This window comes from Mustela putorius, unplaced genomic scaffold (genome assembly GCF_011764305.1).
Source record: "Mustela putorius furo isolate JIRA1106 unplaced genomic scaffold, ASM1176430v1.1 tig00000929_pilon_pilon_pilon, whole genome shotgun sequence".
NCBI classification, from domain to species: domain Eukaryota; kingdom Metazoa; phylum Chordata; class Mammalia; order Carnivora; family Mustelidae; genus Mustela; species Mustela putorius.
This window is the reverse complement of record NW_025421520.1, coordinates 6,157,507-6,171,055: the sequence shown is the minus strand read 5'-3', so window position 1 is coordinate 6,171,055 and position 13,549 is coordinate 6,157,507. Positions and strand designations below refer to the sequence as shown.

General features: G+C 57.7%; 1 protein-coding gene and 1 pseudogene across 1 annotated transcript; both read left to right on the top strand.

Annotated features, from left to right (window-relative positions):
• Positions 1-2,278: 2,278 nt before the first annotated feature.
• LOC123393655 lies at positions 2,279-7,533 on the top strand (annotated as a pseudogene).
• Positions 7,534-7,662: 129 nt separating this feature from the next.
• Positions 7,663-12,022, top strand: ATP6V0E2 (ATPase H+ transporting V0 subunit e2). Its single transcript, XM_013063274.2, has 4 exons — positions 7,663-7,894; positions 9,081-9,128; positions 11,136-11,250; positions 11,856-12,022. Exons 1-3 carry the CDS (start codon positions 7,791-7,793, stop codon positions 11,227-11,229), a joined length of 246 nt encoding a protein of 81 aa, XP_012918728.1. The 5' UTR covers positions 7,663-7,790; the 3' UTR covers positions 11,230-11,250; positions 11,856-12,022.
• Positions 12,023-13,549: the final 1,527 nt, after the last annotated feature.

Genomic DNA, 13,549 nt, shown 5'->3' with positions numbered 1-13,549 from the left:
GCTCCTGCGGCACACCGGGCCTTGTGTCAGGCTCTGCTGGGCAAAGACAAGCAAGAGACTACCTCTGTCCTCCGAGTGTCAAGTAGGGGAACAGGGACAGTGCGGGACAAAGGGGGCCCTTTGATGAGCAGATGTGCTCACAGGACCCATGGTGGAGCTCACGGGGGCTCATGCGGGAGGCCTGGTTGCAAGGAACTGTGTGACCCTTGGGCCTGGAAGCCACCCTTCTTCCCTCCTCCTCTGGTTTCCAGGGGTAGTACCACTGGTCTGTGCAAGCTCACTGTTCTGCGTCTCTTAGTTGGGTTTTATTGGCTCGCTGCTGCTGCATAGAATCCTTTCTAAGGCTCATGAGACTTACAGATATTTAACCTCATTTCTTTGCTGCCTCAAAAGAGGATTAAAGTCACCTGTTTATCCAGTAGCAGCTATGGCCAAGGTGGCTGATTAAGCTTATGAGCTGCTGATGTCACATGATCACAGGGGGGCTGCGTGGGTAGAGACGGAGAGCCCACAAGGATAGCACACATGTCCTCGGGAGCAGGCTGACTTGCACAGATGATAGTGAGGAAGGGTTTAAAGAGAAGTCATGGATGATCTCTAGAAAGGTAGATAAATCACACTCAACTCTGCATGAGGGACACTCAGTAAATTGGGATGTCTTCACTGAGGGGAGGCTGCAGAGTTCTGGGCAGCAAAACCAAACTCATTTTTATTTGTTGCAAAGGGAAGAAGAAGATGGGGGCCGGAAGAGAGGCAGACACACAAGCCTTGCCCATAGACTCTCCCGTGCCTCCAGCAGCTCCTCTGGAGACACGTAGCTCCTACTGCAATTCCAGCCTTTGTGCAGTCGGAGCAGATGGCCCTGGAATGATCAAGAGAACGTACAGACCCCGTTCCATTCAGAGGTCATGGTTTGGGCAGTTCCCGTGGTTAGTAATCGACCCAAAGGAGACCAAGCTCTTCTGCTCAGCTTGCAAAGAAAGACCGAGTCTCCACGACAAGTCGTCCCGGTTAGTCCAAGGTTACACGGGGCCTTTTAAAGTGGAGACTTTAAAATACCACGAGGTCAGCAAAGCACACAAGCTCTGTGTCAACACTGTCGAAATCACGGAGGACGCGCCTCCCGCCGCACTGGTCCCGGAGATGTCCGGCGACCTGATGGCGAGCATGGGCTACCTCTTCAACGCTGCCTACTCCATCGCGTACCACTCGCGGCCCCTGAACGACTTTGAGAAGATCCTGCAACTCCTCCAGAGCACCAGGACCATGATTTTGGGCAAGTACCGGAATCGCACAGCCTGCACGCAGCTCATCAAGTACATCTCCGAGACCCTAAGGAAGGAGATCCTCGAGGATGTCTGAAACTCACCGTGCATGAGCGTGCTGCTGGACCGCTGCACGGACGCCTCGGACCAGGCCTGTCTGGGGATTTATCTCCGCTACTTTAAGGGGACGGAGGTGAAAGAGTCGTACATCACCTTAGCCCCTCTCTACAGTGAGACGGTGGACGGCTACTTTGAGACCGTGGTCTCTGCCCTGGATGAGTTGGACATCCCCTTCCAGAAGCCCGGCTAGGTGGTGGGCCTGGGAACTGACGGCTCCGCCGTGCTGAGCAGCAGAGGGGGCCTGGTGGAAAAGTTCCAAGAGGTCATCCCCCAGCTGCTGCCTGTCCACTGTGTCGTCCACCAGCTGCACCTGGCCGTGGTGGACGCGTGTGGGGGCATCGATCTGGTGAAGAAGTGTGACCAGCACATTCGTACGATTTTCAAGTTCTGTCAGTCCTGGAGCAAGAGGCTGAGTGGGCTGCAGGAGGGCGCAGAGCCCCTGGAGCAGGAGATCCTCCGTCTCAAGGACCTGAACGCCGTGCGCTGGGTGGCCAGCAGGAGGCGCACGCTTAACGCGCTCGTCATGAGCTGGCCGGCCCTGGCTCGGCACCTCCAGGCTGTGGCGGAAGCTGGGGGCCAGACTGGGCCCAGGGCCAAGGGCCTGCTGAAGCTGATGAAGAGCTTCCACTTCGTCAAGTTCTGCCACTTCCTTTTGGACTTCCTGAGCATCTACAGGCCCCTGTCGGAGGTGTGCCAGAAGGAGATGGTGCCGATCACAGAGGTGAACTCGGCGCTGGGACGGGCCTACGCAGCCCTGGAGGCCCTGCGACACCAGGCAGGTCCCAAGGAGGACGAGTTCAACGCCGGCTCCCGAGGGGGGCGGCTGCACGGCATCTGCCTGGACAGACAGGAGGGGGCGGGGCAACGCTTCCGGGTCGGACCAGGAGAAGGTGATGGTCACGGGGATCGAGTACCTCCAGCGAAGGTTTGACATGGCCCGGGCCCCGCAGCTCAAGAACATGGAGGTATTTGACACCGTAGCCTGGCCAAGTGGGCTGGAACTGGCCAGTTTTGGGACCGAGGATATTCTGGCCCTTGCCAGGTCCTTGGCGAGCTCTCGCTCCCCGCGGGATACAGCAAGGAGGCGCTCCTGGAGGGGTGGCTGGGCCTGAAAGCCCTGGGCAGGAACCTCCCGTTCTCCATCCTCTGTAAGAACGCCCTGGCGCAGGGCTGCCGCTTCCCGCTGCTGAGCAGGCTCTTGGCCATCGTGGTCTGCGTGCCCGTGTCCACTGCCTGCTGCGAGCGGGGCTTCAGTGCCATGACCCAGATCAGGACCGATGAGAGGACCAAGCTCTCCAGTGAGGTGATCAACATGCTTATGATGACAGTGGTGAACGGGGTGGCTGTCACGGAGTACGACCCACAGCCTGCCATCCAGCACTGGTACCTGACCTCCTCGGGCCGGCGGCTCAGCCACGTCTATGTGTGCGCCCAAGTGCCGCCCCATAAGCACCAGTGACAGGGTCTCCCGGTGCAGGAGAGCAAGGGAAGCCAGTCTGAGCTTCGTGATCCCACGCTGACCTTGCAGTCTGGGACAGTCTGGCAATGGCAGCTGTCACCTGAGGCTTGGTCTTGGGCGTCCCCAGTGGGTGCTCCAGAGGTGACCCGTGCCCTCAGCTTCTAATCCAGAGAGGGAGTCGGGGCACGCGCGCGTGCACACACACACACACACACACACACACACACCCCAACCGGCAGGGCGTCCGGCTTGGAGTGTGTATCTTCCTAGCCCGTCTGCCCCAGGCTCAGATTCTGGCTCTGCTCACTGCTGGTGACCTCGGGCCAGCTCACCTTGTGCTTTGGTGTTTCTCCGGCCAAGGACATAGCATCTGGCAGGGGATGCCAGTGGCACCCTGTGGAGGTCCAGCCCACTGCCCCAAGTAACCGGAGCACAGAACAGGGGACAGGCGAGGGCAGCGAGAACACGTTCTCCACGGGGCTGGGTAGACTCTTTCGGGAAGGAAGAAGTCAGTGCGGTGGCCAGGTTGCGGAGAGGCCTGGGGCTTGCCGGATGGCGAGGCGTCCTTGACGAGCGGGACCTCACAGTCCCCCGGGAGCGCTAGGCTGGAGGGCCGGCGTCGGACCTGGCTGGAGGGGAAACTACTCTCTGTGGCAGGGGAGGTACTGGATCTGAGGCAAGACGTTTTCCTCAGTCCAAGTAGTCCTGGAAAACCAAAGAGGCTCTCCAGGCTGTTCACGTTTTATTTCCCAGCGACAGCAGTGAAGTTTCTTCCTTGACACTTTCTTATTTCTGGAAACCTTCCAGCACTTGTGCTCTCGTGGGCTGCTGCCGGGTCTGTGGTCAGCAGGGGACCGGGTCTCAGGATTGACAGAGGCTCCTCAGGAAGCAGGGTGCCCCGGCCCCATTGCTGGGCAAGGCGAGGGGCCCGGGCTCGAAGTGGAGAGAAGAGATGGGGGGCCCGGGGTGGGGAGGCAGGCGGCGCGTCCTCCACACACGCATTCGCTGCGTGAGCTGCTCCCCGCGTCCAGTCCTGAGGGGGTGAAGGAGAAAGACCTTCTCGGGTGTGTTCTCACTGGCGTAGAGGGCTTGGTACCCCTGAAGCAAATAGAGGACACCACCCAGTTGGATAGGATAAGGCCCTCCTTCCTAGGCTGGGTTCTCAACCTCTGCCCTGTCGGCACTGAGGGCCGGATCACTCCTTGCCGTGGTACCTGGCCTGTGCCTGGTGGGATCTTCAGCTTCCCTGACCTGCACCCTGTACACCCACTGGGTCCCCAGAGCACTCACCCAGCTGTAGTGATCAGAAGTGTCTCCAGGCATTGCCATGTGTCCCCGGGAGGGCAGAGTCGCCCTGGGTGAGACCGACGCCCCAGGGTGAGAGAAGACCAGAGCAGGACTAGAGCCGGCCCGCCGAGGGCAGCCGCTGTCCCCTCTCTAGCCTGTTCTGCGTGCCGTCCTCACCAAGCATACCTTGGGGTACAGCTGACATGGGAAGGGAATCGTCATCCAGTCTGTTCTCCCCTCGGGGTGACTGTGGGTTCTCTTTCCTCTCACACAAGGAGCGGGGCTCAGGAAGGAGAGGACGGGGCCACTCTTTATGGAGGAGGCTGTGACCCAGAAGCCACCCATTCCAGCCTACAGGGAACCAGCGGAGATCCCGAAGGACTGCACTGTGGACCCTCCTGACAGATTCCTGTACCCCCACACCAGCCAAGAGGCCCCTGAGCTGTCCTGAGAGAGAGCTCCCATAGGACTCCTTGGGATTGCCTTGGAGACCCCCCTACTGCCCTGCCCCTTGGGATCGTGGTGACAGGCTCTCTGTAGAATCTAGGCTGCTCTAGAATCTTCCTTTGCGGGGACTCTGTAAGTACCAGGAAGTGGGCAGTGACAAGCCGGTTAAGCCCACCTCCCAGAGACGCAGGGTAATCAGGAGCAGAAGCCTGTTCACCAAGGCCCCCCTTGAAGCAGCGGTGACCCCACAGCACTGAAACAGGCAGAAAGGTTCCCATCTCAGATTCATCTGCAAGGTGCTTCAGGAAATGATCCTATCAGGAAAGACGTCACCCCATATTCTGGGGGCAAGAGGACTTCTCTGAAATGGGAGAGACTATTGGGGGTAAGGGCTAAAAGGAGCCCCTCAGCCCCCCAGGATGGGGCGGGAGCATTCCAGGGAGGCGGTGGCACGGAGGAGGTGCCTGGGGACCGGCGGAGGGTGACCAGGCTCTGGGGACAACTGGCCTGGCTCTGGAATCTATCACCCCGGCTTCATGGCAGACACAGGGAAGCCTCCACTGCAGACGGGAGACACAGCAGAGAATTCCTCCCCCTCCTCCAGGGCCTCCCTTAGGATGAGCCAAGCAAAACCCTCTACACAATGCCCTCAAGAGAGGCCGCCTTCCTGTAGCCCCAGGACCACGGAGGAAAGTCTTTCTGGGGGTGAGCTGCTTCCTCTCAGCGGTGGCAGCCCTTCTGTGTGACCTGCACCAGTGCTGGACGTGAGCCCGGGCTCTAGAGGGGCGGACACGTCCACGCTTGCCCCGGGGAGGCTTACAGTCCAGCCCCAGCTCTGCTGCAGGCAGAGGTTCAATCATAATTGATCCCTTCCTCTTTTCTGTGCCTCAATTTCCCTCTCCGTGACATGGCAGCAGAGAATCCAAGTGCCTGCTGGCTCCTGGTCTGCAGGCGGTGCCTCCAGCTCCCATAAAGACAGACATCAGGTGGCACAGAACTGACTTAGCTGCCTTCAGCCCTTGTCCTTGTCCCTTGGTACCAACGTCCTTACTGTGGGAAGATGAGCTCCCTAAGTGTGCCACTCTTCCCAAAGTTGCTCTGGGTCCCAGCCTAGGAATCACTAGGGGTGCTTGTTAAATATGGCCCCCCATACCTGCCTGATCAGATCCGTGGAACTGAGGCTCAGGGATGGTCCATTGTCCACAGGATCCTCCAGGAACCTTGTGGGCCCACTCAAACTTCAGGACCCCCACCCCATCTCCCCTGTCTCCCAGAAGTAAAGCACTTTCCCCTCCAGGGCAGCTTCATTTTAGGGGCAGGATCTGAGGCTGCTCACCTGGTGGGGAAGATGTGGGGCCTAGGTCCTGCCTTCCCAACCATGGGTGGGAAATGGGTTGGTTAGAGGGAAAAGCTTCTTCACACACACCCCCCACTTTTCGAGTTTCAGACAGGCCAGAAGTGGTGCTGCGTCCCAGCCTCGCACCTGGCGTCCCTGTCCTGTGCTCCAAGTACAAGGTGTCTGGCCCTCAGCCAGCAGTCTGTCCTCCTCCCAGTCCTAGGGTGGTGCTGGGATCCAGTGTCCCCCAGTACCTGATGTTTCCGGCTCCCCCTTCCTGCCCCCCAGCCTTAGCACTTAGCCTTAGTGCCCTCGCCTTCCTGTTTTCAGCCGTGGGCTAGAATTCGCCCTCACTCTCTGCCTTTGATTTAGCCTGTGGAAATGTCTCTCTCCCAGTCCCGTGGTCTGAGGTATACCACGGGCCCCTGCAGCTGCAGCTGTGGCCACCCCATGGAGATAGGAGCCCGGCCCTCCCTCCCCCATCCACGTAAGGTTCTATGGGGAGTTCAGGGATCTGCCCGAGGCTAGGTGTTGTGGGTGTTGAGTTGGTGGGATGGAAGAGAGAAAGACCCTTCAAAGTGGGGGTTGTCACCCTACACCCTATTCCTAGATTCCAAATTGAGGTGACTTTCTGGCAAGCCTCCTCCCCATAGCCTCTTCCATTCTTTAAGAATCCTCAGAGCACGAGGCCAGTCCCTCCAGCAGTGTTGTGAGTTCCACACACACAATGCCCTGTGCCGCTCTAGGCACGGAGGTGGAGGCCAGGTAGGGAAGCATCTGGCCTCCACATCCATGTACTAAGGAAGACCGCACTGCCAGCTTTTGAGAAGGTTGGGCCCCTTGGAGGAGGCGACTAAAAACACTGTTTGTCATAGAGATTTGCACTATCCACATTTCTCGTGGGGTGCAGGCGTGCTAGCTAATGGCGAAGACGACTACCCACCTTTTTGTGCAGGACCCAGGACGGACACACGGTGAGCACCAGCCTGAGCTCTGTTTTGTTTCAAGACACTCCCTGCATTTCAAACCCAGGGCCTGGAGATGCCCTTGTTGGAGAGCCATCCTATTTTTGCCTTGCAAGAGAGCAAACTGAAGGGCATGGGGAATAGAAGGGGTGAGGCGCTGCCAGAGTCCTAGCTACGCCCCCACCCTCCTTCCCCTCCTGTAATCTTCATAGCATCCCCTCGGATCCTGGCATTCCCCCATCCCTACCCCCACCCCATAGCTGCTGCCCACAGCGTCTGACGTTCTGAATTAGCCCGCAGTATAACCGATGGTTGATTCCAGTAGCCATAGAGACGGGGCGGGAGGGAGGGACCTCAGCCCCCACCCACCCCCTACCCACCCCCTGTCCTTGCCAGACACCTTAGTGTAATCTACTCCCGACCTCTGCTTCTCTCTCAAGCACATGTGGAGTTCCTAGGGTGCTAAGTATTCGGCAAGACAGTGTGAAGATGGGCCAATTGCCTGGTGCAGGTGTCCGTCAGCAAGGGATGCTCAGGGCGATTGGCAAGGGGAGGTCCTCTCCTCTTCTGGTTTCAATGAGGGGCAAACGAGGTTTAAAAAACCATTTTAATCCTCAGCATTTTGCTACCTGAATAAAGCTGAGTTTATTTGGACACACGTCTCTGCCCTGTAAATCCCGCGGGTCAGAGCTGATCAGAAGCTGATCCAAGCTGCCTAAACCCCGCGGCGCGGAAGGCCCGCCCCCGCCCGAGAGACGCGCTCGCGCCTGCGCGGGGCCGACTGCGCGCGCTCCCGTGGGCCGCCGGGTCCTGCTGCGCATGCTCGGCGCCCACCGCCCGTCTGGGACCCCGCGCACCCGAGCGTCTGCAGTTCGGCGCTGCACCCCAGCCTGGGCAACCCGCGCCCGGCCATGACGGCTCATTCCTTCGCCCTCCCGGTCATCATCTTCACCACGTTCTGGGGTCTCATCGGCATCGCCGGGCCCTGGTTCGTGCCCAAAGGACCCAACCGCGGGTAAGGATGGCGCGCGGGCCCGGCCTCCCTGCGGACCCCTCCCCGGGCGGCGGCGGCCCCCTCCCAGCCAGTGATGCTAGAGGCCGAGGCTGGCGTCTGATACGGTTTGCCCACCCCTCGCCGGCAGTGACCTTGAGCGAGTGTTACCCCTTCAAGCCTCGCTTCCTTCATAGGTAAAATGATGCTGATACCTGCCTTCTAAGGCTGCGGTGAGGGTTACCCGAGATAATGCTTGCAAAACCCTTACCAGCGCGTCGCACGTGTTATGTATTGAATAATTTTTAGCCGGTATTACTGTTTTTTAAAGGGCCCCTGGCAGATTTCTGTATCGGTTGCACCGTTTATCAGCGTCTACATCATTTTACCCTTGGTTAGGAAGTGCTGTCTCCTCTTGATTACAAGTTCCTCTGGATGAATTGTCTCCTTCGTCACTGTAGATCCACGAGGCTTAGTAATGTGGAAGGAATGGATCAAATGTAATTTTCTGGCACTTTCAGGTGCTTTAGACCAGGGGTCCTGGGGTCTGGTCTGGATTAGGTTAAGCTTTGGTTGGAGGCTGCTTGGACATATGGGCGCGGTCTCTGGTCTTCAAGATCTGCAGGGCCCAGGGTCCCACCACATCACTTTGTGAACCACTTTAGTCTCTCACCTCTCCTGCAAACCCTGGTGAGTTCTGTCCAACCGAAGTCTCTCCTGCTGCATCTTAAGCTTCTGTCTCCAGTCCTCTTTGTGTGGACACAGGTAGCTAGTCCCTGCTCCCTTTATAACCACTAACGCTGCCTCAGAAATGACTCGCGAGCTCCTTGCCTCCTGCCAGCTTCTGTTTTCCATGCCCGTGCCCCATGAAGTCTGGCTGCATGGTGGGATGCTGCCAATGCAGCTGGGGGGGACGGGCTGGGGGTGTTACACGAAGATGGAGAAAGAGTGGGTGTGGAGAAGGAGATGAAGGGAGTTCGTAACACAACTTGGATGCGGGCAAGACGTGTTTCCCCTGAGGTGACCCTTGGAGTTTTTATCTTCTGTCTTAACAATTCTCACCCTGAATAGAACTCAGCCTCCTGTGTTCAGCAGCATCGGGAAGGGGCAGGAAAGGGGCCAACCCCAGGAGCTCTTTCTCTGGCCCCGTCCAGGCCTTTGGAGGGTGCTGGTTCCACCCATCCTGACCTGCCTGTCTCTTCCATTGCAGAGTGATCATCACCATGCTGGTGGCCACCGCGGTCTGCTGTTACCTCTTGTGAGTACTACTCCCCGGCTCACAGTCGTCCCTCCTCCCCCTAGTCCCCGTCTCCCCTCTGTCCTGGTGGTGACAGATTCCACTTCTTTTTTTTTTAAGATTTTATTTATTTATCAGAGAGAGAGGGAGAGAAAGCGAGCACAGGCAGACAGAAAGGCAGGCAGAGGCAGAGGGAGAGGCAGGCTCCCTGCTGAACAAGGAGCCCAGTGTGGGACTCGATCCCAGGATGCTGGGATCATGACCTGAGCTGAAGGCAGCTGCTTAACCAACTGAGCCACCCAGGCGTCCCCAGATTCCACTGAGTCCATAAAGCCTGGGAGAGAAGGCGGTTGGAGACAGCAGAGAGAGCGATGGGCTGGAAATCGTGGGCCCCGGGGTCCACTTGCAAATGTGTCACCTGAATAGGCTTTGTCTGGTCCGTAGGCTGCAGTGGGCCAGCTGGGTCCAGGCATCAGAATCTCCTGGAGAGAGTGTAAAATGCAGCTTTTAGGCCCACGCCCTAGACCCACTCAATCACAGTTTGCAAAGGTCTGCACTTTGGAGTCCGTATTTTTAATACTTGCTCCTGGGTGTCTGTGACACAGCCGGTTTTGAACCACCAGATGGGGCGGTAGTCTTCTAACTTGGGACAGGGGGGCCCTGGGGATGTCGAAGAAGAGTTCCAGGGGATCCAAGGACCTGGACAGAGTGAGGGAGTCAGCGTTCAGGTCCCGAATGTCCAGATGTTCTCTTCCTAAAACTGCCATTCACCATAGCCCCTCCCCCATTAGAAGAAAGGACACCTCTCCTTCCACCCAGGCCTCTCACGTCACCTTGCTGCATGTTTAAATCATCCTACCTGCCAACCCAGGGAATAAGGCCAAGTTCTGGTTTTGAGGGAAGCCCCTCCCGTGAGCACTCAAGCCACATGAAGCCTGTGTGGCTTCCCATCATCCTGGGTCTCAGCCACTCTTTTTGTGGGTCAGGCTTGACATAGCTGGACTGTTCTGAATTCCGAACAGTCAAAATAGGACAGGTAAGAGCAATGGGCTACTGATTCTTCGAAAGGTGACAGACTGTTTTAAATTAAATGGAATAACAAACCGATAAACGAAAGTGCCTAGAAAATTTCTCAAGACTACCAAATTCATCAAAATGCATAGCATAAGGCCCACCCTTAAAAAAAAGTACATGACTGCTTTCAGATTTGGGTTATGTTTTTTAGTTAAAACCTGTTTTATAGGGGCGCCTGGGTGGCTCAGTGGGTTGAAGCCTCTGCCTTCGGCTCAGGTCATGATCCCAGGGTCCTGGGATCGAGCCTCACATCAAGCTCTCTGCTCAGCAGGGAGCCTGCTTCCTCCTCTCTGCCTACCTCTCCGCCTACTTGTGATCTCTCTCTGTCAAATAAATAAATAAAATCTTAAAAAAAAACCCCAAACCAAACCTATTTTATCTAATTGGATCACGAACTATTTATTGCTATTAGCTGGTTCTCTCCTTTCACTTTATCTAATGTTAACGATTTTCGACCTCCTATTAACAACAAAAAAATTAAACTTGTTAAAAATAATGATGACTGTTAGATGTGCCCTTACATACACAGGAGTGTACGGTTTTCACAGTTCTCCCCAGACAGAGCATCTCTAGACCTGTTGTGCTGTTCCTCGGTCCTTCGGGGATTGGCAGAACGTCCTCATCCGTCCCAAGGAAGGCCTCGGAGGGGCTGCCGTTCGCTGGCTCGGAGACCGGGACGGAGCGGGCGGGGGCTGGGAACCGGGCCGTGCTCTGGCTGTGCGCGATCACAAACACCGAATGGACATCTGGGGAAAGGAGGCTGGCTTCTGAGCGGGACATAGAGGTGGAGGAGGGGCAGCTTAAGAGAATGCTGGGCCTAGAAATTATGTTGGCAACATATCAGCTCGGGGATGATGCTGATGACAAAACCCGTGGCCGGGTTGGCATGTGACCAGAGGCAGAGCCAGGGTCCCGCCGCGTCCTGGCTCACCCTCGCTGTGCTGTCCCTGGCAGCTGGCTCATCACTATCCTGGCCCAGCTGAACCCCCTTTTCGGGCCGCAGCTGAAGAATGAGACCATCTGGTACGTCCGCTTCCTGTGGGAGTGACCACTGCCGCTTCGGCCGCAGGTACCGGGGGCCCAGGCCGTGCGGGTGGGAAAGGGGACTGAGGTGTGGGAGAAGAGCTGGCAGGGCAGTCATTAGAGTTTCTGTTCGCGTTCTTTTACTCTGTTTTTTTATTTGAGAGCGAGATCACAGACCAGGGGGTGGGGGAGGCCGAGGGAGGAGTAGCAAGGAGCCTGATGCGGGACTCGACCCCAGGACTCTGGAATCATGACCTGAGCCCCCAGGTGCCCTAAGAGTTCGTACTTAGACTCAGGCACTCATTTACTGGGCGAGAAAAGACAAAGACGCAGAGCACCTGGTACTGTCTCCGCGGGGTGCCATACAGGGCGTCAGGGACCGAGGGAAGACCAGGGTCCTCGGGCAACAGCTGAGGCTGAGCCATGGTGGTGGTTTCGGGCGCTGCAGACGGGGGGGCGGGGTGCAGCATCTCTTCTGGGTGAGGGAGCGTTGGGGCACAGGGCCATGAGATGCTGACCGGAGAGAGGGACAGTTGAAGTGGGCCGAGTGGCCGAGGCGGAGGCAGGAACAAGGAAGTTCTCCAGGGAGGATGTTGGGGGGGGGGGTCTCCGCAGCCAGGAGGTGACCTCTTCATGTGATGTGCTTTTCAGGTGCCCCAGCTCTCTGGATGACTTTGGCTGTCCTGTCCCCGACGACCCCTTTGTCCCCACCCTCACAGCTGTATCTGGGTCCCTCCCTGGCTTCCTCCCCCAGGACCTGCCTGGTTCTAGCAGTTCCTGCCTTCTCCATCCGGTCTGGGCCTCGGGAAGCCCGGAGCTGAGTCAGGCTGGAACAGAAGATACCAGCCCTCAGACTCCCCCTGCTCCTCCCGAGGAGACCTTGGGCAGGAGCTGATGGGGGTGGGACTTGCCTTTTACCAGCGAGACAGCCTGTCCTGTGGAGAAGCGGTGTCCAGCCCGGGATGCGCCAAGCCCAGGTCGGGCTGGACCAGGGAGAAAGCCCCGGACGGGGAGTCCTCTGGTTCCCATCAGCTCTGCCATGGTCCTGTTGTGCGACCCCGGGTAGCATCTCTGCCTCCGGGGGCCTCCTTGTCTGTGACACGGAGAGACCCGATCGGGGTGTCGCAAAGGCCTTTCCTGGAATTCTTTAATTTTCAGACACAGATAGATGTGAAATTTCTTAAAAAGTTGAAGTAACGGAAAAAACACTCATACGCAAAAAGCAGCATAGTGATTTGGATCAGAATTGAAACCAGTATGTTTAGGATTCTTTATCGTCCTAAAGTCACTAAAATGGGCTTGCTACAAAAGTTCTATCTCCTTAGAATATTCTCTCCCCCCTGTCTCCGTCCCTCCTCTGCGGGGAAGCTCCGTGCTGTCTGGAGCTGTCTGAGCCCGGCCCCAGGCCTGGAGTCCCTCACTGGACGGCAGGGGAGTGGGTCTCAGAGCCCCCTCCTGCCAGTGGCAGCAACTAGGTCGCCTAGAGTCAGAGAGGCTGAAGAGAAACAGGCGTGGGTGAGCTTTGGGTGCCCCTGTGGCCCTCTGGGCCCGTCCTGGCCCCGAGGCCTGCACCAGACCTGTCCGCCCCAGAGTGGCCTGGGCTCTGCGCTGGGAAGGGGAGGGTGGCGGAGCGCCAGCGGACGAGGTCTGGAAGGCAGAACGTACAGGCACCAGACCAGAGGGAACCCAGGACCCCCCACCTGTGCCCTCCTCCCAGGAAATTTGCAGCTGAGAACTCAGGCACCCCGCACCCCCCAGCCCTGCCGCATTGCCCCCCGGGGGAAGACGCCAATCTTGAATATTTATTGACTGTATTTATGGGATGCGCGTTCCGTTTAGTGGGCATTATCTTTGGAACAGTGGTCAGTTGCGATGCGTCTCACATAAATTTCTTGGTTCTGGGCTTGGCCTGTTGCTCAGAACTCTGGCTCGGGCCTCCCTTTGACATCCCGCCACGCCCCCTTTCAGACTCCCTTCCTGTCCTGACCTCTGCGGGCCTCCTGGAGTGGGGGATGTTGAGTCTGGGTGGCCCTGAGAATCTGATTGCGTCCAGTGGCTCGTGAAGGTGGCCAGGTCCTGGCTGAGGCCGAGTTTGCTGGCTGCCGTGCCCCTGTCCGCCCAGTTCCCACGTGCTCAGTGGGTAGATCGGGGGACATGGGGATGGAGGCTTGGAGCTGCAGGTCTGGATCGTGGACACTGAAAATGACATTCTCCTGCGACCTGGAGGAGAAGGTACGGCCATCCCGGCTTCTGCCCAGAATCTGTCTTGGCAGAAGGAAGACACAGCAATGTTCCAGCAGGTCTCTGACCCCGACTCATCTGTACCCCAGATACAGAGCACGCAG